The 25,009-nt window shown below is 53.5% G+C and overlaps 1 protein-coding gene across 1 annotated transcript in view; it reads left to right on the plus strand.

The window, feature by feature from the left end:
- Positions 1 to 412: 412 nt before the first annotated feature.
- Positions 413 to 25,009, plus strand: part of LMO1 (LIM domain only 1) — a 32,927-nt gene continuing 8,330 nt past the window's right edge. Inside the window, exon 1 of the mRNA XM_006089652.3 lies at positions 413 to 662. Within this exon, the coding sequence (XP_006089714.1) occupies positions 638 to 662 (25 nt within the window). The 5' untranslated portion in view covers positions 413 to 637. The remainder of the gene's footprint in view (positions 663 to 25,009) is intronic.

The raw sequence follows: 25,009 nt of genomic DNA on the forward strand, positions 1-25,009 counted from the left end.
GCCTCCAGGTGGCGCTGCGGAGCCGGCAGCCGCGCGTCTCCACTCCCCATTAACCCGGAGGAAGGGGGGGCCTCGGGAAATGTGTGCATTTATTCAGTAGCAGGAGTGCAAACCTCATACATTGAGAGAGAAAGGCAGCGGGAGACGGCCGCCGAGATTCCCCCATCTCTTTGAATATAATTTTAGATTGAGATTCAGATTAAATCCGAGGGGAAAACACTTTATGAGGCTGAAAGCAGTGTCGTTGCCAGAGCCCGGGTTATGAGCTATCAAATGCAATTACATTAAGACAGATTATACTGGGCAAATTGAGCCATTTAGAAGGTGAGAATCAAAGAAACGGCTCTGATCCTCTCTTCCCCTTCTCTCTCTCTCTCTCCCTCTCTCTCTCTCTAAATTGCAGTTCGTAGTTCCTTCAATTCTGAGGCACAAAAGTAGGTGAGACGGCTTTTGTACCTGCGAAGTGCTTCACTCCTGAATGTAATTCTAGCTGAGTGCAATCTAGGTTAAGAGCCGGACAAGCGGGTAATTAGAGCCCGCTCACTGCCCGAGGACCGGCCGCCCCGCCGAAGCGCGCCCGGAGTCGGCGCCCTGCTCCCGGCCGAGCCGAGCTGCGGCTGGACACGGAGCGCCCGAGATGATGGTGCTGGACAAGGAGGACGGTAGGTGGCGGGCGGAGGTCCGACGCCGGGCACCCCCGGCCTTGCACCGCGGCGCGCGGGAACACACGCGGGGGGCACAGGCGCGCACCTGCCAAGCTGGGCTGGGGTTGCGGGGGGAGCGGCGCGGGGGCCGGGCAGGGGCGGGGGCGGGGGTAGGCGCGGGGAGGACCGAGTGGGACTGGGGAGGAGGGCGGTGAGTCAGTCCCTGGGTGCGGGCCCCCTGGGCCCGGCCGCGGGCGGGCGGGCGGGCGAGCTGTGCACGGGCCAGAGGCTCCGGCTCCCCTTAGATCTCCGCGCAGCGGCGGCGGTTCGTGCAGAGCATTTCGTCTTTGCGGCTGCTCCTCTCACCGCAGCCATCACCCTCGCGTCGCCGCGTAACCCGAGAGGTGCTGAGCGCTGGGCAAATCAGTGGCTTCTGGAAAATCGGGCTCCGGGGCTTGCGGCAAGCCGCGCTCGGGGAAGACGACGCCCGCCCTGGGGTGCCAGGCCGGCGAGGGGAAGGCGGGCTGGACCCTCGGGGAGATAGCTCCCCACAAGTATGAGGCGCCTCCCGTGCTGGCCCACTGTCTCCCTGTGTCCTGAGCGCGGAGACAGGAGTTTGGCCCAGAGGAAGAAAGTGTCGCGCTACAGGCTAGTAGCACTCCTGCAGGAGTGGCCCGCGAAAGGGGCATGGGCCTGCCGTGGTCAGGATCCTCAGGGCTCCTCAGAGGCCAGAACGGAGGGGGTCCGTGGTTGCTGGAGGCCACTAGCAGGTGGTCCCTCCTTCTCCAAAGCCTTCCTGATTGGGGGTGCCCTGCAGTTAGTGTCTGGTGTGCACGGGAGAGGTTGGGGAACCCAGTCCCCTGGAGGGTAAAACCAAGTGGGTGTCCTGTGACCCACGCACAGACCCCAGGGTCAGAGGAGAGGCGGTCCCCCGGCTGTCCCAGGCCCTCCCGCCCTGTAGGTGAGGGTTGCTCAATTTGTTGGCTGTAGGGAGATGTATGTCTATGTAATAGTTGACACGCAGGCTGCTACTGGTACGGAACTGGAAGATGGGTTTTCTGTGAGTTAGAGCGATTGTGGTGGCGCCCTCTGACCTTCCAGTGAGTCTCCACTGGGCCTGTGCCCTCTCCCCACCAGGTCAATGGTGCTATTGACATGGTCACTTGGCAAAAACTTGAAGTTAAGTCACTTGCTCAAGGTCACACAGGAGGTTCACTTTGCTGCTACCACGTACTGATGCCCCTAGACTCCCCTTGACCTTCTGAGATCCCCAGCCGGGAGGGGCAATTAAAGTGTCTGTCCTCAGGGGGGCATGTGGAGGAGCCCTGTGGCCAGTAAGCCCATGAAGGCTGAGTCTCGGTATGTGTGTAGTAAGAGATGAAGAGGGAACTCAATGCTTCTGGCCAAAAGAATCCATTTGCCAGCGTCTAGCTGGGGTGTGACATCCACCTCCTGTATGCTCTTCTCTCTTCGGGGACCCCTTCCCTGGAGCCTGTGAGGGCCATCAGAGGGCTGGACCCCTTCCCTGGGGCCCTGTGAGGGCCATCAGAGGACTGGACCCCTTCCCTGGAGCCCTGTGAGGGCCATCAGAAGACTGGACCCCTTCCCTGGAGCCTGTGAGGGCCATCAGAGGACTGGACCCCTTCCCTGGAGGCCTGTGAGGGCCATCAGAGGACTGGGCTGCTATAGTTGTATATGGGACGAAAAGAAGGGCTCGGGCTGGGCCGCACAGGGAGGGAGGAGGCCTTGATGTAGCCCCTTTTGTTTCTAACTCCCTGTGTCATCTCAGACCAGTTATTCTTATCTCTAGACTTCATTTTCCCTCTTGGTAACATGAGGGGCTTAGAGAAGCCAGTGCCGGGGTCTCGCTTGGTGCCTGGGGTACTCTCACTGTGGGAAGCATGTGGAAATCAGGCTATGTCTTTAGGTCCAGGCCAGAAATCCAAATCTGTAGGGAGATGTATGTCTATGTAATAGTTGACACGCAGGCTGCTACTGGTACGGAACTGGAAGATGGGTTTTCTGTGAGTTAGAGCGATTGTGGTGGCGCCCTCTGACCTTCCAGTGAGTCTCCACTGGGCCTGTGCCCTCTCCCCACCAGGTCAATGGCCTGGACCTAAAGACATAGCCTGATTTCCACATGCTTCCCACAGTGAGAGTACCCCAGGCACCAAGCGAGACCCCGGCACTGGCTTCTCTAAGCCCCTCATGTTACCAAGAGGGAAAATGAAGTCTAGAGATAAGAATAACTGGTCTGAGATGACACAGGGCCCTCTACTGGGGAGGCCTCAGGCAGGGAGATGGACCTCTTGGAGGTGGCTCTCTGTCCAGGCACCCAGAGTGCTGTGGGCTCTGTGATCCTAAAGGCTCTCAGATGAGCCCTGAGTGGGAATGGCTCTCTGGAGGTCATTTGAGCCAGTGTCCTGCCTCCAGCCTGCAGTGCACTTCAACCACCCAGACATGTGTGTTTCCTCCAGACCTGTGGCAGGGAGCGTGTGGTGCCCCTCAGTGCCCCGCCTTGTCCAGTCTAAATAATATGGTGCCCACTTTCGTTGATGCCCGTGAGCTCTGGGGCCCATTACAGCACGAGGCCTGCAGACAGCCGGAGTCCCGAGGAGCACTGGATTCTTGTCCTGCACAGAACTGTCCCCCAAAAGTAACCTTTCTGCTCCTAAATCCACCCTCCACTCCCTGTTAGAGTCTGGCCTCTCCTGGTTCCACGGAACCTCGAAGCTGGCACCTATAATTGGGGAGGGGCGGGGGAGGCTCTGGATGCACTCACCTGCCCTTCTTCACCCGCTGCCTACTTTCTCCCTAGCACTTATGCCCTCTCAGCAGGTGGCCATTTGGGCCGGGTGGCAGCATTGGCTCCAAGGGCAGCATTGTCTGGCTGCCGCAGGGACTCAGGGCTCTTATTAACCACCCCCAATGCCTTTTCTCCACCTGACAGCATCTTGTCGGAAGAGGCCGGGGCTCCTCTGGTTGAAGTCGGGTCTGCCAGCTGCCACGGACCAAAGCTCTTGCTCTGCTGGGCTGCTGGGCTTTCATGTTGCACTTCTGAAAGATAATAAAATATCAATCGCTTCGCCGTAGCAACGGGTTTAAGAGACTTTCTGAAGTATTGAATCGTCAGAAAAAAAAATTTTTTTTTTTTTTTTGCTTTTAAGCACAGTGCATTATTAATAAAGTAATCCATTAGGTCGAGCAGTGAAGGGCCACCACAGAGAGGAAAGATCTGTTTTGCAAACGGTTAAACTTCGGGTTTTAAGATTAATTGCTTTCATTTGGACGCTTGCTCTTGGCCTAGCCGTTTCCACTTTACTGGAACTCAGGGTCCGGGCTTTCTAAATGCCGTCGGGTCTGCCTGTCAGCAAAGGGAGCCCAGCTCCCACTTTCCCGGAGAAATAGCCCCCCTTTCCCTGGCACCTGCGCTTGGACTGCCACCAGGCTGTGGGCTTTCCGGTGAGGCTTGAAGTCCTAGGGGTGCAGAGAGCTACTGTCCTGAGCCCCAGGAGTCACATTAGCCCTTAGGCTTGTGGAGAAGAGGCCCGTGAGTAGGGGCAGAGAGCAGAGGGTCCAGGCCACCCCAAGAACAATGAGAGCCTTGGATTGTGGGGGAATGGGCAGGAGAAGATGCTGAGGATACCCTTTTGGGGGGTGCTGGTGTGTCCCTAGGCACAGGCTGGAGAAGGGTGGGTCTGGGTGTAAGCCGCCTCTGCAAAGACCCAGTGGGAAGGCTGGGGTGACCACAGGAAGCAGCGAGCAGGCTGTAGAACCAAAAGCCAGACATGATTCCTAGAGCATTTTTAATAAGTAAAAATGCCCAAGGAGAGTGGAGCTGGCCTGAGAAGGACCAGACAGCGAATCTTCAATTGTTAATGACCGCCGTGCGCACTGCCTCTACAGCTGATCCATGAGGGCAGGCTCTTGGCTATGCTTGGGTGCTGAGCTGCAGGACCTCCTGGGATATCCCATCATGCTCTGGACCACAGAGGGTCCTGGGGGCCTCTCCTGGCAGAGTGTGGCCAGTACTTCCCTGGCCTGGAGTGGAGGCAGGGAATGGGCCCTGGCACTGTTCCATGCTGGAGACCCCAGCAGGGCAACAGGAAGGTGGATCCCAGCGGGCACTGCGGCCTCCTGAGGCCTGGGAAAGGCCTTGGAAGGCTGGCAGGGTGAGGATCAGGCCTGGCACTTGGAGGGTCTCCATCTGCACCTACCATGCCAGCCTGAGCAGCAGCCACCGCCTCACGGCTGGGGATGAAGCATCGCAAATCTTGAGCAGCACGCACAGCCGCTTCCCCTTCCTGCCCAAAGGTGGGAGTCTGTAAAGATGGGTCTCCTCCACCCCCTCTCTGAGCCGTGGGTTAAGAAGCAGGTGCTTCTCTCTGTTCCCTGCTCTTCCATTCACTTGCCCACATGGAGCACTAAGGGGGGACAGGGAAACAACATAAATTGGTCTGTCGTCCAGAATCCATGTCTCACTAATGTACCCAGATTAACTCAACTGTAAATTGTCTCCTTGGATGGCGGTGTCTTGCTAAAAGTTTCCCATATGATTCATGATTTGGATTGCTTTTAACGGCTATTGGCTAAGCAAGCCGGTGACTGTACAAGGTGATGCAATTGGCATTAGCGAGGGGAGGCACGGGAGCGTGTAATGCAGTCAATACTGCATTAACTACTGATGCCCAATTACAGGGAGTGGGAGAGAGCCTTTCAGGAGCATTAGGACTGGGGGAAGCTGAGATCACTGGCCGCTGCTCGCCTAAAAGCTTCACCCTTTGCATGCCGGGCTGGCCATGGTGCTGGCTTGGCCAGTCACTTGGCCTCTGTGGCTACAAGAGCTGCTTTTCTTTCTTGCTGTCTCTCTCTCTCTCTCTCTCTCTCTCTCTCTCTCTCTCTCTCTCGACATGTCCCACGAAGATGCTTTTAGCACATAGAAATGTGTATGTTCCTAGACCCACGGCCTGCCTCTCATTCCTCCAGAGCCATGGTCGGCAAACTGCGGCTCGCGAGCCACATGCAGCTCTTTGGCCCCTTGAGTGTGGCTCTTGCTAAGCCTTAGGAGGACCCTAATTAAGTTAATAACAATGCACCTACCTATGTAGTTTCAGTTTAAAACATTTGGCTCTCAAAAGAAATTTCAATCATTGTACTGTTGATATTTGGCTCTGTTGACTAATGAGTTTGCCGACCACTGCTCCAGAGAATGGATTCCCCACCCCACACGGCGTCCCAGAGTCAAACCCAGCAGCTGCCCCACCTGCTTCTATTTAAGGAGCCCCTCAGCAGGACCAGGCGTTCTATTCTGGTCTTTCTTCCTTGGAACCAATGAATGATTTCCAGCATCGGTGGCCGACCCTCTGTGGTCATGGGCGGAGACATGAGGTTCCGGCTCTGTGCAGTTGGGCTGCTGGCACAGGCTGCTGAGGTTGGGAAGTGGCCGTGGTTGGACAGGCTGGCCTTCTTTGAGCAGAAGGCAGAGCTGGGGTGGTGCAGCTAGGGGAGGCTCATGGGGGATTGACCCAAGCCATGCAGGGCTTCTCAGCAAGTGCGGGCCCCTCCAAGCGGCATCCCATCCAAGGCAGAGCTGTCCCCAAGTAGCCAGGTAGTCAAGGCTGTTGTTTAGCCCCCTAGAGGGCTAGAGGGCCTCCTAAGAACTCTTGATCAGTGGCATTAGGAAGATAGGAAGGAGTTAGGAAAAAATGGTAGAGTAAAGGGCATGGGTACCCCAGTGGGCCAGGTACTATTGGACTGGCTGCCACCTTTACCATCCTGCTAAACTCTGCAGGTCCAATATGTCCATGGATCACAAAACCATGCCCACCCAGTGTTGAGACTGCTTTGCCTTTATAACTTCTCATCTTTACGATGAGAATAACCACATCTAACTGGCTGGATTGTTATCAAGATTAAATGAGATAAGGTTCACGTACACACTTGATAAACCAGGGAGGCTCATGTCTATGTGAGGCGGCATTGCTTTCTGCACAGCGACAGTGTGATCAGAAATATCCTGTGCCCGGTTGGTGCCTTGTTCACTTCTGGGCAGTGGGACATCACCCTCTCTCTTACAGTTCTGTCATGGCCACCGGTCACTGCTGCCCAGGAGGCAGGCTGGCTCCACTGCTCACCACTGCCCAGACTTCCAAGGTGACTAGCATCAGGGGAAGAAGCCTCCAAGGTCACTGTTTACAAGTCCCTCCATTTATAGGGGAACAGTTGAAGCGCGAAGGGGGCAAGTTAAGTTGCCCAGAGTTATGTTGGGAGTCATAGCCCAGAGCTTCAGCATCTTTCAGGTTCCATGTCCAGCTTCCATACCCTCTGCCCTGGCCCCAAATGCATGATGAGGCTGGGTGACAGTGAACCCTGATGAAAACGAACATTAGCTGGCCTGGTGCCATGTGCCTGGACGTCCCAGTCATGGCCCTAGCCAGCCTACTGACAGCCCAGGGGATCTTTGCCTCTCTACCCTTGCTCGTGTTGACCACCTTGCCTGGCATGCCCTTTCCCCTTTGGTTGGCCTTGCAGGAGCCTACAGGTGGCCAAAGCCATTCCAGAGTCACATCCACCCAACCTAGCAACAAGCTCATCTCTCATTGGGTGGAGTGGGTTTATTTTGTGTTCTCAGACAGGAGCTTACAGTGGCTGACACGAGCAAATTAAAAGCAGAAGGTGTGAGAGGAGTAAGCAGCTGGTCCAGATTGCAGGGGCAGGTTGGCTCCCCAATTCCTACCTCCTGCCCCTTCCTAACTGGGTTTTCAGGTGCAGCCTGCTGGCATGATTCAGGAGACCTGGATTCTAGTCCCAGATGACTGCCATGTGACTTCAGATAACTTATTGGGCCTCAGTTTTTCCATCTCTACAATGGGAACAACACTTAATGGGCACCCAGTGTCCATGTACACATTTGATAAGCCAGGAAGCTTCATGCTTGTGTGAAGTGACATTGCTTTCCACACAGTTACAGTATGAGCTCTTTCACTCTTGCACCTTAGGGGTCATAAAGACATGATAGCTATCATTTTACTGAACCTTACTTAAAAGTAAGATGTCGTGCTATTGATGTGTATCAACGAGTTATTGCAGCATAAGCAACCACCCCAAAACTCAGAGGCTCAAAATAAGCATCTGTTTAGCTCTCGAATCGCAGTTTTGGGGTCCCACTCATGCCTGGCAGATAGCTGATCAACTGAATGCTGGGGGTGACAAGGCTGCATGTCCCTCCTCATCCAGCAGACTCTTCCGGCTTGCTCACATGGTGGAGACAGGCCCAGGAGAGAGAGCGGACACACACCAAACTTCATATGGTCTAGGTTTGGCTCTTGGATGTTGTCATTTGGCCAAAATACATCACAAGGCCAACCTCAGTTCAAGGGGTGGGGAAATAGATGATACCCTTGAAGCGAGGAGGTGAAAGTCACATTGCACAGGATGTGGGTACCCAGAGGGGTAGAGAGTGGGGGCCATTTCTGTACTCAACCCACCAAAACATCTTCCATGTATGGTTTCATATAATATCCTTAACCACCTTAGGGGCAGCGACTATTGTGATCTTGATTTGACAGATGAGAAATCTGTAGAAAGAGGCTGTGTAATGGGTCGCAGGCTCCACACAGCTCGCAAGTCCAGAGCTGGGCTGTGAACCCAGGCTGCCTGACTGTAGAGTGAGCAGGGGAGGAGCCGGAGAGGACGACTTGGGAAGATGGTGAGGGAGGCTTGCTAATGCGGGGGTGGGGGAGAGTGTCTGCGCTGCCATCTGAGCCCGGGCCTATTCCTTCATGGGATGGAGGACCATAGGAGATCAGCCCCCACCGCCTTCTCTGGCTTTTCTTCTCTGTCCTGCAGTAGGGATGGGTGTGAAGCTCTGTGGTTACAGGAGCTAACTTCAACCTGGACATATATGCAGAAGCGGCCAGGCGGGACTCAATTCATTGGTTAGCCCCTCGCCTCAAAATGGGGCGGTAAGTGGGCTGGTGAGAGGCCTGTGTACATTCATAAACCAGCTGATTGAAAAGCAATATTTCAGATAAATACAAGCCAGCGATCTATCAGTGGTTGTAATAAAACCCAGGCTTCAGGCTGTGATTTTATTTTGAAATAATAAGAATTGCTTGATTCTTTTTACTTGAGTTACCATGGTAATTCTGGCGTGGAGCAGTGTTATATTGATTTAGAAAGTGGACAGTAATATTTCTTTTGTGTTATTCTGTTTCTAGGCCTTGATTTCTAATTTCCACTTGGAGATTACTTTTATAAATTTCTTAAGTCCTTCCACTTTTTTTCCTCTCACAGTATAATTTTCCTCTCATGCGCGGCTGTGTTCTGAGCTTATTGGTTTGCTCTTATTTTAAATTAAACTTGCTGGTTTCAAATATTGAAATGACATCTTTGTCTGTGTCTGTACTTTGGTTTAGCAAAATATTACAGTCTGACGCTCTCTGCTTAATAATTTAAGGGAGGCATTCTGTCGGCCCTCACTGGGTGCTGATAACTTATGACTCAACCAACGCAGGCCTTAAACTCCTGACATTTTAATATTGTGTGGCGGGAGCAGCCGCCCCTCCGCTCTGAGTCTCAGTGGAGAAAAATCCGTGTGGTACCCCAGAAGGGAGTTTTAATAATTCAATTTTGCCGGTTGGCGCAATGACTTGATAGAGAGGGGGAGGGAGACCCGCTTTTCCCAGATAAGTGGGAGCAGCTCTGGCTTGAACATCTAGGGCCCACAGCCAGCACCTGCTCCATCCTGTCTCTCCTCTCCCCTGAATTTTTAAAAACTCCAGTGCCTGACCCCTGGTGATAGACTGTTTTAGAAGGGCTGCATAGGGGCTGCCTATGGGTGCCATCAGAATGCTTGAACTCTCTCTCAGATTCCAATTTTAAAGCAAGTGGAACCAGCATGGGCTTTGTATCAGACAGACTCAGTTCAAATCCCGCCTCTGCCACATAGTAATTCTTAACAGTAAATTGTACTGGTGATTCCAACTAGTCAAATGGATATGATCATGACCACCGTTTCAGTCTGTTGAGCCTTCAATAGGCAAAGCTCTTGAAGGTTCTGTAGGTGACTGGTGGGGTTTCCCTAACCTACCTAGGGAGGAGGGGAGAAGGGGGAAGTGGGTGTGCTTTGAAACGCTTATCCTGCTCCAGAGGTGCCTGGGGTGCAGACCCCTAGGAGGGCTGTTCTTTTGAAAGCCCCCAGGCTATGGCGCCAGGAAGAGGTGATCAGCTCCGCCCACATTCCTGGTCTGCCCAGCAGAGAGAGTCTGGTTAGGACAGGCCGGGGAGTGGGCTCTGTCTCCTGGGCACCTCTCCTGGAAACACTCCGCAGCCGGAACAGCACCTCAAGGTCCATGTGTCCAACCGTTTAGCAAGGACTGGGCTCCAGAGGGCAGCTCACCACGACATGGGTGGTGGGGCAGAGATCTGTCTGCAGGCCCGCCTCTCTCTGGCCTGAGGCAAGTCCCTCCTGTCCTGTGTGTGTATGCAGTGAGGCAGTGTACTAGTCGTCTACTGCTCTGCAACAAATCACAGCTTAGCAGCTTAAAACAACATCCATTTATTATCTCTGGGCCAGGAGTCCGGGAATGGCTTAGCTGGGTCCTCTGCTCAGGGTCTCTCAGGCCAGAATAGAGGTGTTGGCCGGGTCTGCGGTCTCAAATCAAGATTAATCTGGGAATTGAGTTTCCAAGCTCACTCACTGGATTGTTGGCAGGAGTCAGTTCCTCATGGGCTGGTGGACTGAGGCTTCCACTCCTCACTGACGGTGGTCGGAAGCTGCCCCCAGCTCCGTGCCATGTGGGCCTCTGCAGCCTGGCAGCTTGCTTCCTTAAAGCCATTACGAGAGTGTCTGCTGGCAAGCAGGAAGTCACAGTCTTTTATAAGATGTGACACATCTAATCACAGATGTGACATTTCATCACTTTGCTGTATTTCCTTTCTTGGGAGCAAGTCACTAGGTCCAGCTCCCACTCAAGGAAGTGTGTGTGGGGGAATTGCACAGAGGTTGTTAATATCAGGAGACGGAGGATCATTGGGGACTGTCTTCGAAAAATCAGCCTGTGAGAGATCAGCTTCTGGAACAGTATCTCAGGCCCCAGGTGCCCGAAAGTTTAGCTGCCCCCAGAGAGAATGAATCACCAGCCTCAGCCCTGGGAGGCCCAGTGCCTCCGCTTCCTGCACCACCTCATGCCAGGGAAGCCCCAGATGTGGCAGAGCCTTTCATTTCATCTTTATAGCACCCATGGTGGGCTGCGAAATCCAATACTAGCCCCATTTTGTGGAGGAGCAGGTTGTGCCCAGAGAGGGGGAGACGCTGCCTGGGAGAGCCCAGCAAGTTGGTATGTGGCAGAATTCAGATGAGAGGTGGTGGTGAATCCTGGGAGGTGGCGGTGAATATACTCCCAGGCCTTCCCTGATTGTGGTGGTGAGAGGGGATGGCACCGACTATAAACACGTACCCACAGGGGTCAGGGCTGCGGGTGGGACCTGCTGGCTTCCTTTTTTCACAGATGGTAAGTTTGCCGAGGCCACTAGGAGCCTGCAAAGCAAGCGTCCATTACCCCAGGGCCTGTGTTCTCACTCAGTGGTGACCACACCCTCAGAGGAGATGAAGGTGGCTCCCTCCTGAGCCAGCCTCCCGGCAGCTGTTGGGGGTGAGGGCCTCCCCGCTTGCTGGCTGCTGCCAGGTGCGGGGGAGCCGGCATTGTTGAGGTGGCCTGGGCAGAGGCCGCTTCAGCGGTTCCTCCCATGAGAGCTGGGCTAAAAGGGGCTCTCCTGGGAGTTGAAACACAGGGCTGGGAGCCAGAACTCCTGCAGCCCCAGCCTGGCCCTGCCCCCAGCTCACAGCATGTCCCTGGGCAGGCCTCTCGGGGTCTCGGTTTCGCCTTACATGTCAAGGGTCACTGGCGGCTGACCCCTCAAGTGTGGTGCTGGGTATGGAGACATGGCTGTGGGTGGGGAACAGTGTGGTGAGGCCAGAGCCAGGAGAAGGAAACCACTTGATGAGGTTTCTTGGTCTCTCCTTGGTCTCCCGGGGTCAGGAGAAGCAGAGATCCCGGTGAGAGCACACGGGCCCTCCGTGCTTGGTCTTGCCACATTCGAATCAGGTTGGATGGTCCCGTCCGTCCCTTGCTGTTTCCAGGTAGAACTTCAACTAGGTTACGTTGAGGGACATTATGGTACCTCAGGCCTCATCTCAGCAGAGAGACCAGCCTCCAAGTCCTCCACATGCGGGAAGAGCCCCAGGGATGGGGCAGGATGGCTCTGGTCACTTGAGGGGGGTATCTGGGCCTTGGGCCAAGTACCCATGTTCTAGGCATGAAGCTAACTCCGTGAGTCTTCATGGTTTCATCATGGAATGCTGTCTCAGGAAGCCACCCCTCAGGAAACTAACCCCAGAGTGGGCCTGGCTCCCCCTGCTGGCCAGGATGTTCCATCTTCTTGAGTCAACCCCTAAGAGATACCACACAGGGGGCTGTCCCTAGCCCGGGCACTGTGTGCTCTCCCGCCAGTGGTTTCCGATTGACCCACAGGCACATATTGCCTTCCTTTCTGGCCTCCGTGGCCTGGATCTGAGCTTGCACACCCCTGTCTGGGGCAGGGTTCACCGGTCCTGGGAGAGGGCAGCACTCCATACTGAACCTCGGCTGGGCCTGAAGGGCCTCACTATGGTCTAGCCATTATGCACAGACCATAACTATGGTACTCAATGCAGGACAAGCTCAAGGTCTGAAAGGGAACCCCTCCCCCATGGGCATGCCTAGCTTGTAGAGAGGGCATTGCAGGTTGGGCATAGGCCTGGGAGGATGCAGAAATTTCAACAGAGAGCTGGGAAGACAAAACATGAATACAGTGGTGTAAGCAAATGGGGCGGAGAAGAGTGATGGATCCAGCAAGGCTGGAAGAGTGGAGACAGTCAGTTTCCTGGGTGTGGGAGACTGGGGAGGGAGGCAAGGGGGAGCTCTGGAGCTCTTTCCGCCCTGTGGAGCAGCCAACGAGAGATGGGGTGGCCAGGGTTGGCTGCTGGACCTCCCAGGGCCCCTCTCCTGATTCCCAAGAAATAATTTTTTATGAACTGATTTCTCCTGTTCTCGAAGGAATGTTTGGTTTGTTTTGCTTTATAACAGCTTTGTTGAGATATAATTTGCATGCCACAAAGTTAGCTTTTTTAAATGTACAATGCAGTGGTTTTAGTATACATACAGAATCATGTATGTATCATGCAACCATTACCATCATCTAACTCAAGAACATTTTCATCACCCTAAAAAGAAATTCCATATCCATTGGCAGTCACTTCCCCTTCCCCTCGTCCCTGGCGACCACTCGTTTACTTTGTGTCTCTATGGATTTGCCTCTTCTGGATAGTTCATATAAATGGAATCCTACAAGATGTGGTCTTTGTGGCTGACTTCTTTCCTCACCTTGTGTTTTCAAGATTCATTCATGTTGTAACATGTAATCAGTACTTCCTTTTTATTATGATCAAATATTACTCCATTGTATGTGTATGCCACATTTTATTTACCCATTCATCAGCCGATGGGCATTTTGAGTTCTATTTTTAGCTATTGTGCATAATGCTGCTACTATGAACATTCATCTACAAGTTTCAGTGTGAACATCTGTTTCCATTTTTCTTGGGTATGTATTTAGGAGTGGAATTGCTGGGTCATATGGTAACTCTACATTTAGGGATATTCGTTTTTAATTTCAAATAAACAGTGCAAGAGTGTTTATAGGAGAAAAGTCATTCTTGGCTGGCTGAGCTTTTGGAAGGGAGGTTGCCTGCAACCTGGTCCCCTGGCTCCTAAGGTTCAGTGGATCTTGGGTAAGTCCTTTTCCTTGCTGGCTTCCATTTTCTCACGAGTGACATGGGCACTGTGTGCTCTTACAGAGCCCTGCTCACCTCAAGGGTTTTTGTTAGTAATTTCTACTTACACGGCGTGTCACGGATTGCAGAGCACTGTGCTTGCTCTAGCCGCTTTGGTTCTTTCGCCTGTGAATTGGGTGCTATTGCTCCAGCTCTGCTGGCAGGGAAGCTGAAGCTCAGAGAGGCTACGAACCTCGCTGAGTTTATATTGTGGGTCAATGGCAGAGCCTGAACTTGAACCCAGATTCGTCAGAGTCCGGGTCCCTGGCCTGAAATTCTGCCTCAAATGTGTTTCTGGGCAAAGCAAGGCTCTGTGCTCTGTTTTCTATTCCGCATTCTGGGGGCTGGGAAACCAGGGCGTGGTTAGATGTGGGTTCTGATGCAGAACAGTGGGATAGGAATAGGGATGTTGCAAAAGCCCACATTATAGCTGTGTGACTTTAGATAAATGTTCCCACCTCTCTGAGCCTCAATTTCCCCATCCCCCAAATTGAAACAATAATTACTACTCATAGCACTGGAACGAGGACACGGTAAGATGCATAGGAAATGCCAAGCCTGATGCTGGGCAGGCAGAGGTGTTAGGTATATGATGATAGAGCCCCTGAGGAGGGCTCGAGGAGGGTGCAGAGTCCTGGGGGACCACCGAGAAGACGTGCCTGGCGTCTGGGCTGGTCAGAGCCGGCATTAGGGCGTCGTCACTCGGGCTGCCAGGAAGGGGAGAGGAAGAGGGGAGTCCCAGAGGTCTCCAGCTTGGGGCTGCCAGAAACCAGGAGGGGTTTCCAGAGATCTCGCAAAAACCTCCCACCTCCAGGAGAGTTTGTGGACAGACCCTGCTGGTACCCCCATCCTCACCCCCAGCCGAGCCCGCGGATGCCTGAGAAGGGGGCTTGCATGACTGCCTTCGTTAGCCCGAGTGGTAATAAAACACTTTAAATTTATTGTGACATTTGGATTTAATTAAAAAGTACACACTTAGGGAAGTAGAACATAATGGGGAGAGAGGCAGTGTGGCTTTTCCCCTCCTTTTTCCCCAAACTAATTAGCGTTGTATTTTAAATTGTTTATGTGCCGCTAATCATCGTAATAAATCATTTATACTGAAAAAGACACACTCGGCTGTGCCCGCCTCGCGGGTTCCGCTCGCCGGGCTCTATCGCGAACAAATTGATCTGGAAGTGAATTTATTAACCACTGGGGAAGAAATCATTAGTGCTTTCTCTAAACATTCCCCAGGTACGCTTTATTGCTGCAGTTTATGCTGTAACTAAAAGGAGCATTACCCAGGCCTGTGTTGTAATTTCCTTACAGAGCCTGCAGCCCACTCCCAAGCCAGGGCGGGAGGGGTTAGGGCATCCCTGCCTGCTCTCCCTTAAGTGGTCTGCTGACTCCTGCCCCCTCCCAGCGCACCTCACCCCAGCAGGGGCTCCCTGTGAGGTCTCTGTGGACCCATGGCCTCCGCTACCCCTTCTGTTGCCTCTCTGCAGAAGAGTGGCTCCCAGTCACTCTTGTCTCTGTCTCAGGAGTGTGGCTTAAAGTTGATGGTTAGTCTTGAGTTTGGAAGACTGGCGAGTAGAGGCTATGAGGTCATTGGGGTCAGACAGGCTTGTCATGGACTGGCTTCCCCACCCAGCAATGAGGAAGGCCTCAGTGCTGGGCTGATCATAGGCTTGGAGGAACAAATATGGCTGAGTAGGGACCCGGCAGGAGCAGGGAGCCATAGGTGGGCTGCCAGGAGCATCCTCTGCGGGCCCTGGGGCCTCCTCCAAGGTGTGGCTGGAGTGGTCTGTTGACCTTAGCGTCCTTGTGGGGCCTGCTGCCCTGTGTGTCCCTGTCTACCTCCCAGGGCAGGGCCCCGAACAGGGCGCAGTGCTCCACACGTGGTCTGACCAGTAACAGGCAGCATGCTTGTCAGCTCCCTGGCCCGCAGACACCTCGCCTCCGATAATGCAGCCTGGGCCCCCGCCAGCTTTCCCAGCAGCCCCGCAGCTTCGCTGACTCGCACATGGATGCCACTGTCTCTCCCTTTGCTCTGGGGGCTTCACTCGCCCTCCACAGGGCCTGCATTCTACGACACGGCAGGCTTCTTCCCACCAGGCTTCCAGAGGGGAAATGCACTTCTGAACCAGAATCTTCTCCCTGGGAGCCAGGACTGGTGTAGGCTACAAATCTCTGCCTGTCCGAGTCCAAGGCTCGCATTCCCACTGGTTTCAGCCACTGGTGCCCCATGAGCCTCCTCAGCCAGGCTGGGGGTGGGGGTTAAGGGAATCTGGCCCGCAGTGGCCTTGCACTTAGCTCCTCTCATCCAGGTGCATAAAGGAGGGCGGAGGAGCCCCCAAAACCTCACCAGGAAGCCCCGGGGCAGCATCTCAGGCAGGCACCCCAGAGGTAGTGCTTGTGAGGTGAGCCCCAGGGGCTCCTGTCCCTGCAGCTCCCGGGAGCGGGGTCTGGAGTCTCCCTCCTCGCCAGCTTGCCTCCCTCGTCATCCAGCCCAGTGGCTGGCAGGTGGGCCTGGCTGCTTCAGGGAGGAAGCGGGACCCAGCAGCTGGCCGGGCCCAGCCTGCCTGGAGGGTCCCTTCTTTGCGTCTGGAGAACACATTTAAAAGTTTGAATTCAAAATTGATTTTGAAGGGCCCTAATCTCCGATCCCCTGGCGCTCACGGTGTGTCTGCCGCTCCTGCCAGACTCTCGTTTTCTGGTTCAGTGCCTTGGTGCTCACGTCCCTGATGCTGTGAAATTGAGACTCGTCTGGGAGTCCGTGCCCTCCTTCTCTGCGGAGATTGCAGGCCCCTCGGGAGCCCTGTTTCATTAGACGGGTGACTCGGGCTTTGCGGGTGCCCAGGGAGCAGCTGGGTTGCCGTCTGGGGAATGTACCTTCCAGACACTTCCCTGCTGGTCCCCACAGCTGTGCAGCTCCAAGCAGCATCCTGTCAAGGGCCCTAGGGGCTCCCGCAGCCCGGGATGGGATGGGGTTTGGTGGAGGCTACAGAGAGAGAAAAGCTTGGGCCTGGGGTTTTCTGCGGCAAATTTCAGGGGCTTTTTCCTCCCACTGGGCCCCCAGCGCTTAGACTAGACCGGAAGTGTGGTCATATCTGTCAGCCAAGAGGACCCTCAGGTGGGTGACTGGGGAGGTTAGGCCTGTGTCTGGAGGAGGAGGTGCCCAGGCCACAAATGCAAAGGGAAAGACAGCTGCTGCGGTTACACAGATGCCTGTGCTCTGGCTCCACCCCCAGCCCCTGAGGGTTGGGATGGAGTAGTTACATGCAAGGGTCTGCAGGGCCTGAAGGGCAGGATTGCTGTCCCTTTATCGAAGGGATAGAAAGCTTGTATTTGTACAAGAGCCGTCGTTTCTCAGCAGGAGCCCTGCACTGCGCTGCGATGGGCCTCTCAAAAATCCAGATCAAGGCAGGCAGGACCTAGGCATTGCTTTGTTTGTTAGGCCTTAAAACTACGGGTGCTTTGGGGCTGGGGGCTCGAGTCAACAGCAAGCCTGATTCAGGCTCCTGTCTCGGGGGAGCCTGCCTATCTGCACCAGCCCACGCTGGCCAGCAGACTCTTGCCAGTCAAATCTGAGTATCTTCATTCATTAACTGAACTGATGGTTAAAAAGGGAGCTTTGGGGCTCAACACTGAGGACACAATGGTGAACAAGCCAGGCAGGGCCCGAAACAGGCCTTCATGGGGCTTACAATCTTATGAGAGAGACCATTTTTTTCCCCAAGTAAAATCACAGAACAGTAAAACAATTACAAATTGTGATAAAAACTCAAAAGGAAATGATAAGGGGGTCATTTAAATAAGGAAATAAGGAGGTCAAGGAAGGCCTTTCTGAGGAGATGGCAGTGCAGCCAAAAGCCAAAGATGAGAAGGAGCCAGCCACGTGAAGAGGCAGGAAGGTGTTCTATAAAGGGGGAAACAGCATGTGCAAAGGCCCTGTGGCAGTAGGGAGATCTGGAATGTGACTGGAGTGCCGTGTGAGAGAGGGAGGCAGCGGCAGACCCACATGAGGATATCATGAGCTTGATCAAGAGTGTGAACTCTTAGGCCACCGGAAGTTATGGAAGGGTTTCAAGCTGAGCAGTAACATGACCTACTTTGGAAAGATTTCTCCAGCTGCTGTGTGAAGAACGGATTGTAGATCCTAGACACGAGAGGCTGGTGGGGAGCTATGCTGATAATGTGGCGAAAGATGGTGGCAGCGCTGGAAATGAAAAGAAGCAGGTGGCATGGGGAGAAGGAGTCAGCAGAGGAAGGGGGACGAGGATAACGAGAGGTCTGAGGATGACTGAGTTTCTGGCCGGAACATCTGGGTGGGTGATGGTGTTCGTATGGTGAGGGGAAGCCTGGGTAAGAGTGCAGAGCCCAGGTTTGGAGGAGGCGATCTAGAGTCCTATTGCTTTCAAGATACATCGGGACTTTACAGAGACCACCAGAGAGTTGGAAGAAAATGCCTACACTCCCCCCTGCAGATAACTACGCAGTTAACTTAAGCATCATTCCCAGTGACAAACAAAGAGCGCATTCTGACGTCTCTAAACTCCCCTCACCAAAGAGCCCAGGAAACTGTGTGTGGTTCACGAGCCGGTTCCAATCGGACCTGCTCCGGTGTCTCTCAGTGAACCCTCCAGGCCCCTGCAAGTTCCCCGCTGGGTCCCCTCAAGCTGTTTCCTAACACAGGGCTGTGTGGGGCCCAGCTTCCCTCCACAATGAGGTGTGTGGAAGCCCCTCCGCCCCATCGTCTACACACACTGGAAGGTCACTGTGGGTTCAGGCTCTAGGACACTCCATTCCTAGGAAGGTTTGCCTCCACCAGCACACGCTGCAGAAATGCCTGCTGCTTCGTGCTCCTGCACAGGAATGCTCCTCCATGGGGCCTTGGGGACCGGAAGCCCACCCTGACGGATGGATCCCAGCAAGGGGCCTCTAGAGCCTTCTTCTCTTCCTGAGGTCAAGATTGGGTCCAAGCAGAAGTTCACTGCTGCCGTGGCTCAGGCCATGTTGCCTCCGGCCCTGATAGAGAGCAGGGAGGGGCTGGGGCCAGTCGCCTGGGTCTGAAGGCCCACTTGGCCCCTCAAAGCTGTGCCCTCCGGCAGGTTCTATGATTTCCCTGACCTCAGTGATGAGGATGAGAGTTAATGAGAATAAAGCACCTGGCACACAGTAGGTATTTAATACAGGGTATTATCATGTGATTGAACGGGACTACAGTGGCTGCAGATGTTTGGAGACATCTATACTCTTCCCTACTATGGTGGACTGTGGAGACCAGGAGGGACTGGGTGCTTTAGAGAAGGCAAGCATTGCTGGACAGCCTTTATTTATTTACTAGACGTCCGTTGCACGAAATTCGTGCACTTGGGGGGGGGGGCGGTCCCTCAGCCCGGCCTGTGCCCTCTTGCAGTCCAGGAGCCCTCGGGGGATGTCCACTCAGGGGGAGCGGGCCTAAGCCATCAATGGGACATCCTTAGCACTGCCACGGAGGCAGGAGAGGCTCCCACCACCGCTGCTGCGCTCACCAGCCATGAGACCGGCTTCTGGCTGAGCGGCGCTCCCCCTGTGGGAGCACACTGACCACCAGGGGGCAGCTCCTGAGTTGAGCGTCTGCCCCCTGGTGGTCAATGCGCATCATAGCGACTGGTCATTCCGCCGTTTGGCCTATTTGCATATTAGTCTTTTATTATACAGGATTTTTACTGATTTCAGAGAGGAAGGGAGAGGGAGAGATAGAAACATCAATGATGAGAGAGAATCATTGATCGGCTGCCTTCTGTACATCCCACACCAGGGATTGAGCTTGCAACCCAGTTCGCCCTGACCGGGAATTGAACTGTGACTGTCTGGTTCATAGATTGACGCTCAACCACTGAGCCACAGCTGCGGGGCTAGACTGCTTTTAAATGTCTTACCTGAGCCAGCCCCTCTCCAGGACCTCTTCCTTCCCATTTCCTCATTGACACACAAGCCCCTGGCTGTTGCTTGAGGGTTCCCCCCACTATTGTGGCTCTGGGTCTGGAGCCCCCAGCTTTCCCCTCACAGCTCGACCCTCCCCCTCGAGGCCATGTGCCATCTCAAGGCTTCTTCGTCACTGTCAAGGCTACAAAGCAAACATCTTGGGTCTGCCTCTACACAGCCCTCCTGCTCCCTGCCCAGCCCCTGTCCCTTCTATGTCCTTAGTTTCTGGTCCATGTCTCCCTTTGACCTTGCCCAGAAGCCCTTTTAAGATCCAACAGCAACCATAGCTTCTAAAGGACCAGCAGACGAGCAGAAACAACCTGTGACCCACCAGAGCATGAGCCATAGTTCCCCCTGGTCTCAGCCCAGGCCCTGCTCTACACATGCCCTCACCCCAGCCCAGCATCATCCGGCCTGCAGCTGTACAGGGGCACCCAGATGCTGCTCCAGGGAGGCCGTGGGCGTGTGCTGGGTGAGAACCTGAGCTCTGGAGTCTGGGGCGCTGGGGCTCCAACCCCTGCCCTGTACCCTTCCAGCTGTGTGGCCTGGGGAAGGGCCTGGACCTCCCTGGGCCTCTGTTTCCTCACCTGTCGGATGGGGATGATCATTGAGTACCTGGGAGTTAAAATGAGGATTCAGTGAGAGGACAGATGCAGCAAGTGCTGGTGAAAGGTGGGTTTCCTGAAGAGGCATACCAAGTCCTGACTGAGGGGGCTCCATCTAACTAGTAGTTCTTTTTTTAAAAAAATTGAGATGTGAAATATACGCAGTAAATTGCACGAGTCTCAAGTGTTCATTCCAGTGAATGTCTACATATGTATACATCATTTTAACACCACCCAGACCAAGGCAGAGGGCATTCCCAGCACCTCCGAGGGCTTCCCCGCACCCCCTGCCAGGCGATAGCACACCCGTTATTCTGACGTCTATCACAGATCGTTTTGCCTGTTGGGGAATTACATATAAATAGAATTATATGGCATGTGCCTTGTTGTGTCTGACTTCTTTCATTCAGCATTATGATTCATCCATATTGCTGTGTGTATCAGTGATCTGTCCCTTTTCACTGCTGTGGACCCTTTTATTGTATGAATATACCATAATTCATTATCCCTTTTACTGTCGGTGGGCATTTGTGTTGTTTTCAGTTGGGAGTTATTATGAAGTAAATGGCTGTGAACATCCTTGTATATATCTCCTTTGGTGGACATAAGGTCTCCTTTCTGTTGGGCATATGGCCAGGAATAGAATTGTTGGGTCATGAGATACACATACGTTTTCTTAGCTGATTTTGTAAAGCTAAGCACTGTTCTACATACTTCGTGTCTATTAATCTAATTTAATAGTCAAAGTAATCCTTCAGAGTAGGCTGTCCTCGTTTAGCAGGTGAGTAAACTGAGGCAGAACTAGGAAGTGGTGGAATTCAAGCTGAGGCCATCTGTCTGCAGGGCCCCCAGTCTGAGCCTCTACAACTCTCACACCCCCGTTAGGGGCAGTCCCAGCATGAGAGGGGCCAATTTCTCCGCTGAGCTGACCGCACCCCGTGAGCCAAGCCTCAGCCTCCCTCACTGGCCCCAGCGGGAGTTGGAGGCCACAGGACCCTGCTTCTCTCCCTCACTAACCCAGGAAGCACGCTGCCTGCGAATGGGGGCGCAGAGGGCGGTGAGGAGTGTGCCCTAGGCGGCTGTCGCCGTGCATTTCAACAGTTGTTCTCATTGGCTTTTGATTCCAAATGAGTAGGAAATGCTATTAGTTCAGGCCTCGCCTGCCGCGTGGCAAGGCCCTGGGATAGGAGTGCAGTGAGACGAGAAATTGTGGAGATAAAACTGGTGTGAAATGGAGGCCTTCTCACAAGGCTGGATGTGTCCGTGCGAAATGAAGTGACTTCTGAGAAAACGAGATTTAAAGAGATTCTGCAGAATTAGATTACACTTTCAAATTTCCTTATTAAATGGCATTGATGCCAAGGAGGGGCTGAGGTTGGCTCCGTTTCTGATTCTACACTGCAGTTCCAGGCCCAGGTGTGGGCCCAGGTGGGTACAGCACCTTACAGGTGGTAGCAACCCAGATTCCTGAAGGCCACAGACACCTCACCACCACCACCACCACCCACCCACCCACCCACACACACACACACACACACACACACACACACACACACAGCAGCTGAAGTGCTTCCACCCTCCACGTAAGTCCATGTGGGTGGAACCTGGGGGCTTGCACTCTTCCTTTCCCCGGGAAAGTGGTTTTGAGAACAGATCACTAAGCCTTTTGTTCAAATCAGAGCTTGATTTTGAGCGACGTCCCACTCTTCGGAAATGTAGTTTTTCAAAAGGCAATAAAAGCCCAGGTGACTGCTTGTGCGTACGTGTGCATATGTTTACACACGCACATCCAGGCATGTGCGTGCTTGGATTCATGCCTATGTATTTTCATGCAACTTACTGAGCAGCTACTATACTTCACACTGGGCTGGGCACTAGAATAAAATTGTTGTGGGGAGAATACATAGACACAGTCCCGCCTCTTGTGGACCTAATGTATGTGTGTGTCATTCCATGTACCTGTATTTGTGTGTGGCTGTGTATATTTGCATGTGTGTCCTGCGCCTGTGTACCATCCAGGTTTCCTAATCTCTGCAGTGCCTCCCGCCTGGGTCGGTAGCCCCTCAGAGGTTAGCCACACACAGGCTGGCAGCAGAGCAGGTGAGTCCAGTGCTGGGGCCCCCAAAACAGACTGCTCGGGTTCAAATCCCCGCTCTGTCCCTGACTAACTGTGTCGCTCATGATACGTCATAACCTTTCTCGTGCCCCCGTTTCCCTGCTGTTAAATGAGAAGAATGATGGTACCTGCCTCATAAGGCAGTTGTGAGCCAAGTGCCCAGAATTTGAGCACTAACTGTTCCATTGGCGTTGTCTCTCCACAGACCTCTGCCTGCCCCAGAGGAGGGGAGGGCGCCCATGGTGAGAAAGGGAAGCCCCAGAACGGGACTGGGCAGCTGTGTGGTGCTGTGTGGGCACAGGTTGGCACTGGTACTGAGGTACAAGGGGAGATTATGAGAAATACCAAGGCCACACGTGCCTGTGCTCCCAGGGCTTGCTCCAGAGCAGCCAGAGGGACCTGTCCCGAACTGCCACCCTCTGAGCTGCGACAGCAAGCCCTTCCCACTCACCGGACACGGGACAGCCTAACAGAGGGTCTGACTTCCTTCTGCACACGTTGGCAGTGACCACTGGGCGTCCTCTGGTTCATGCTGGACTCTAGTTAGTACCCGTGTGACTCTTACCACAGTGGCACATTCATACCAGTTTAGTCTCCTCAAAATAGGTGCCCATCACTATTTGGGGGACCTGAGACAGAGCTGTGACTGATATCATCATGGGCCGAATGGGGTGGGTGACCCTCAGCAGAGCTAACTTCCGACTCCCAGGTCCAGTTAGTCCTGAACACACACTAACTCCTTTATCCCTCGTGGCAATGCTGTGAGGTGAGTACTATCTTCACACTCATTTTGTAACAAAGAAAACTGAGGCACAGAGGAGTGGAAGTCACACAGTCAAAGATGTCAGATAAACCCACGTTGAAAGATATTCCATAAAAAGCTAGTCTGTATTCCAAAAATGTCCTTGTCTGGAAGCACAAAGGCTTAGGAATTCTTCCAGATTTAAGTAGACTAAACTTGACAACTGAAGGCAATGCATGATTCAGAATTTTATTGCCATACAAGACATTATTTGGAATCATTGGTGAAATCGGAATGAGATCTATAGATTAGATAGCAGTATTATGTCAGTGATAATGTCCTGGTTTTGATAACCATACTATGCTTGTGGGGGAGAATGCCCTTGCTTTTAGGACATAACACCAAAGTATTAAAGGGTATAGGGCAGTGATGGCGAACCTTTTGAGCTCGGCGTGTCAGCATTTTGAAAAACCCTAACTTAGCTCTGGTGCCGTGTCACATATAGAAATTTTTTGATATTTGCAACCATAGTAAAACAAAGATTTATATTTTTTATATTTATTTTATATATTTAAATGCCATTTAACAAAGAAAAATCAACCAAAAAAATGAGTTCGCGTGTCACCTCTGACACGAGTGTCATAGGTTCACCATCACTGGTATAGGGGCTTCATCTCTAAAACAACTCTCAAATGAGTCAGGAAAAATATTATAGATAGGTAGCTAGCTAGCTAGCTAGATAGGTAGATAGGAAATATGGTAAGATGTTCATATTTAGGGGATCTGGGTGAAGGATATACAGGAGTTCTTTCTATTCTTGCAACTTTTCTGAAAGCTTGCGATTATATCAAGACAAAAAGTTATAGAGAAAAGAAACTGAGTGGCATGCCGAAACCGGTTTGGCTCAGTGGATAGAGCGTCGGCCTGCGGACTGAAAGGTCCCGGGTTCGATTCCGGTCAAGGGCATGTACCTGGGTTGCGGGCACATCCCCAGTGGGAGATGTGCAGGAGGCAGCTGATCGATGTTTCTCTCTCATCAATGTTTCTAACTCTCTATCTTTCTCCCTTCCTCTCTGTAAAAAATCAATAAAATATATTTAAAAAAAAAAAAAAGAAACCGAATGGCAGAGCGGGGAAGGCGGTCGGCCTGGAGTGCATGTTGGTTCCTATTCGTCCCCTCTGAACGCCGGGCTCTGTGCTGTGGCTTCCCGTGCGCAACCTCATTCTACCCTCGCCACAGTCCGTGTGGAAAGAGACTGTTGCCCCCGTGTCACAGATGCAAGTCAGGAAGGTGGCGGGATTTGCTCCAGGCCCTCCAGCTGCTTAGGACACGGCCCAGACTGGCAAGTGGGCTCCGAGTTCAAGGCCTGTGCCCTTTGCCTCAACCCCTCTGTTGCCTCTGCCCTTTGGGGCAGAGTGGGGTGGGCAGGCAAGGCCTTTCTTCCTGGAGCAGTGGCGGTGTGAGGGCCCCGGACAGAAGCAAACAAGATCCACTTGCAGGATGGAGGGGGTGCTATTCCAGGGTTCTACGGGGAGCAGATCAACAGTGCCCCGCAGGACATGCTGGGCTGTGGAAGGGGCCACACATGTCAGGTGGAGCTGCCAGTGGTGGCCACAATGGCTGCAGGCAGGGGAGCCACAGGGCAGGCCCGGGGTGACCTGGGGCTGGGTGGGGTGGGCATTCTGGGTAGGAGGACGGGCCTTGGAGGAGCTCACTAGGAGGGGGCAGGAGTGCTCCACAGCCAGGCTCTGCCTCCTCTCCAAGCTGGAGGCATTGGTGGGATCAGGAGCCAACGGGCTTGGCTGTTTGGAGAAGTCCACTTGCTGGATCTGAAAGGCAGCTGGCCTGGGATTGGTGGGCAGGATGGCTGCAGACTTGGGCCTGGCTGGCAGACCACCTGGGGAGTCCATGCGAAGAGGAAGGCTGCACTTCTGGTTGGAGGGAGGGGGTCAGGGAAGAGCTGAATGACCTCTGGCAGTCCCTCCGATCACCTGGACTGTCTGGCTTTTTCCCAGATTAAAGAGCTGAGGGTAAGTGTCTGGCAGCTGGATGAGTCAGACTGGGAGGCTGCCTCC

This window comes from Myotis lucifugus, unplaced genomic scaffold (genome assembly GCF_000147115.1).
Source record: "Myotis lucifugus unplaced genomic scaffold, Myoluc2.0 scaffold_61, whole genome shotgun sequence".
Classification (NCBI taxonomy): Eukaryota; Metazoa; Chordata; class Mammalia; order Chiroptera; family Vespertilionidae; genus Myotis; species Myotis lucifugus.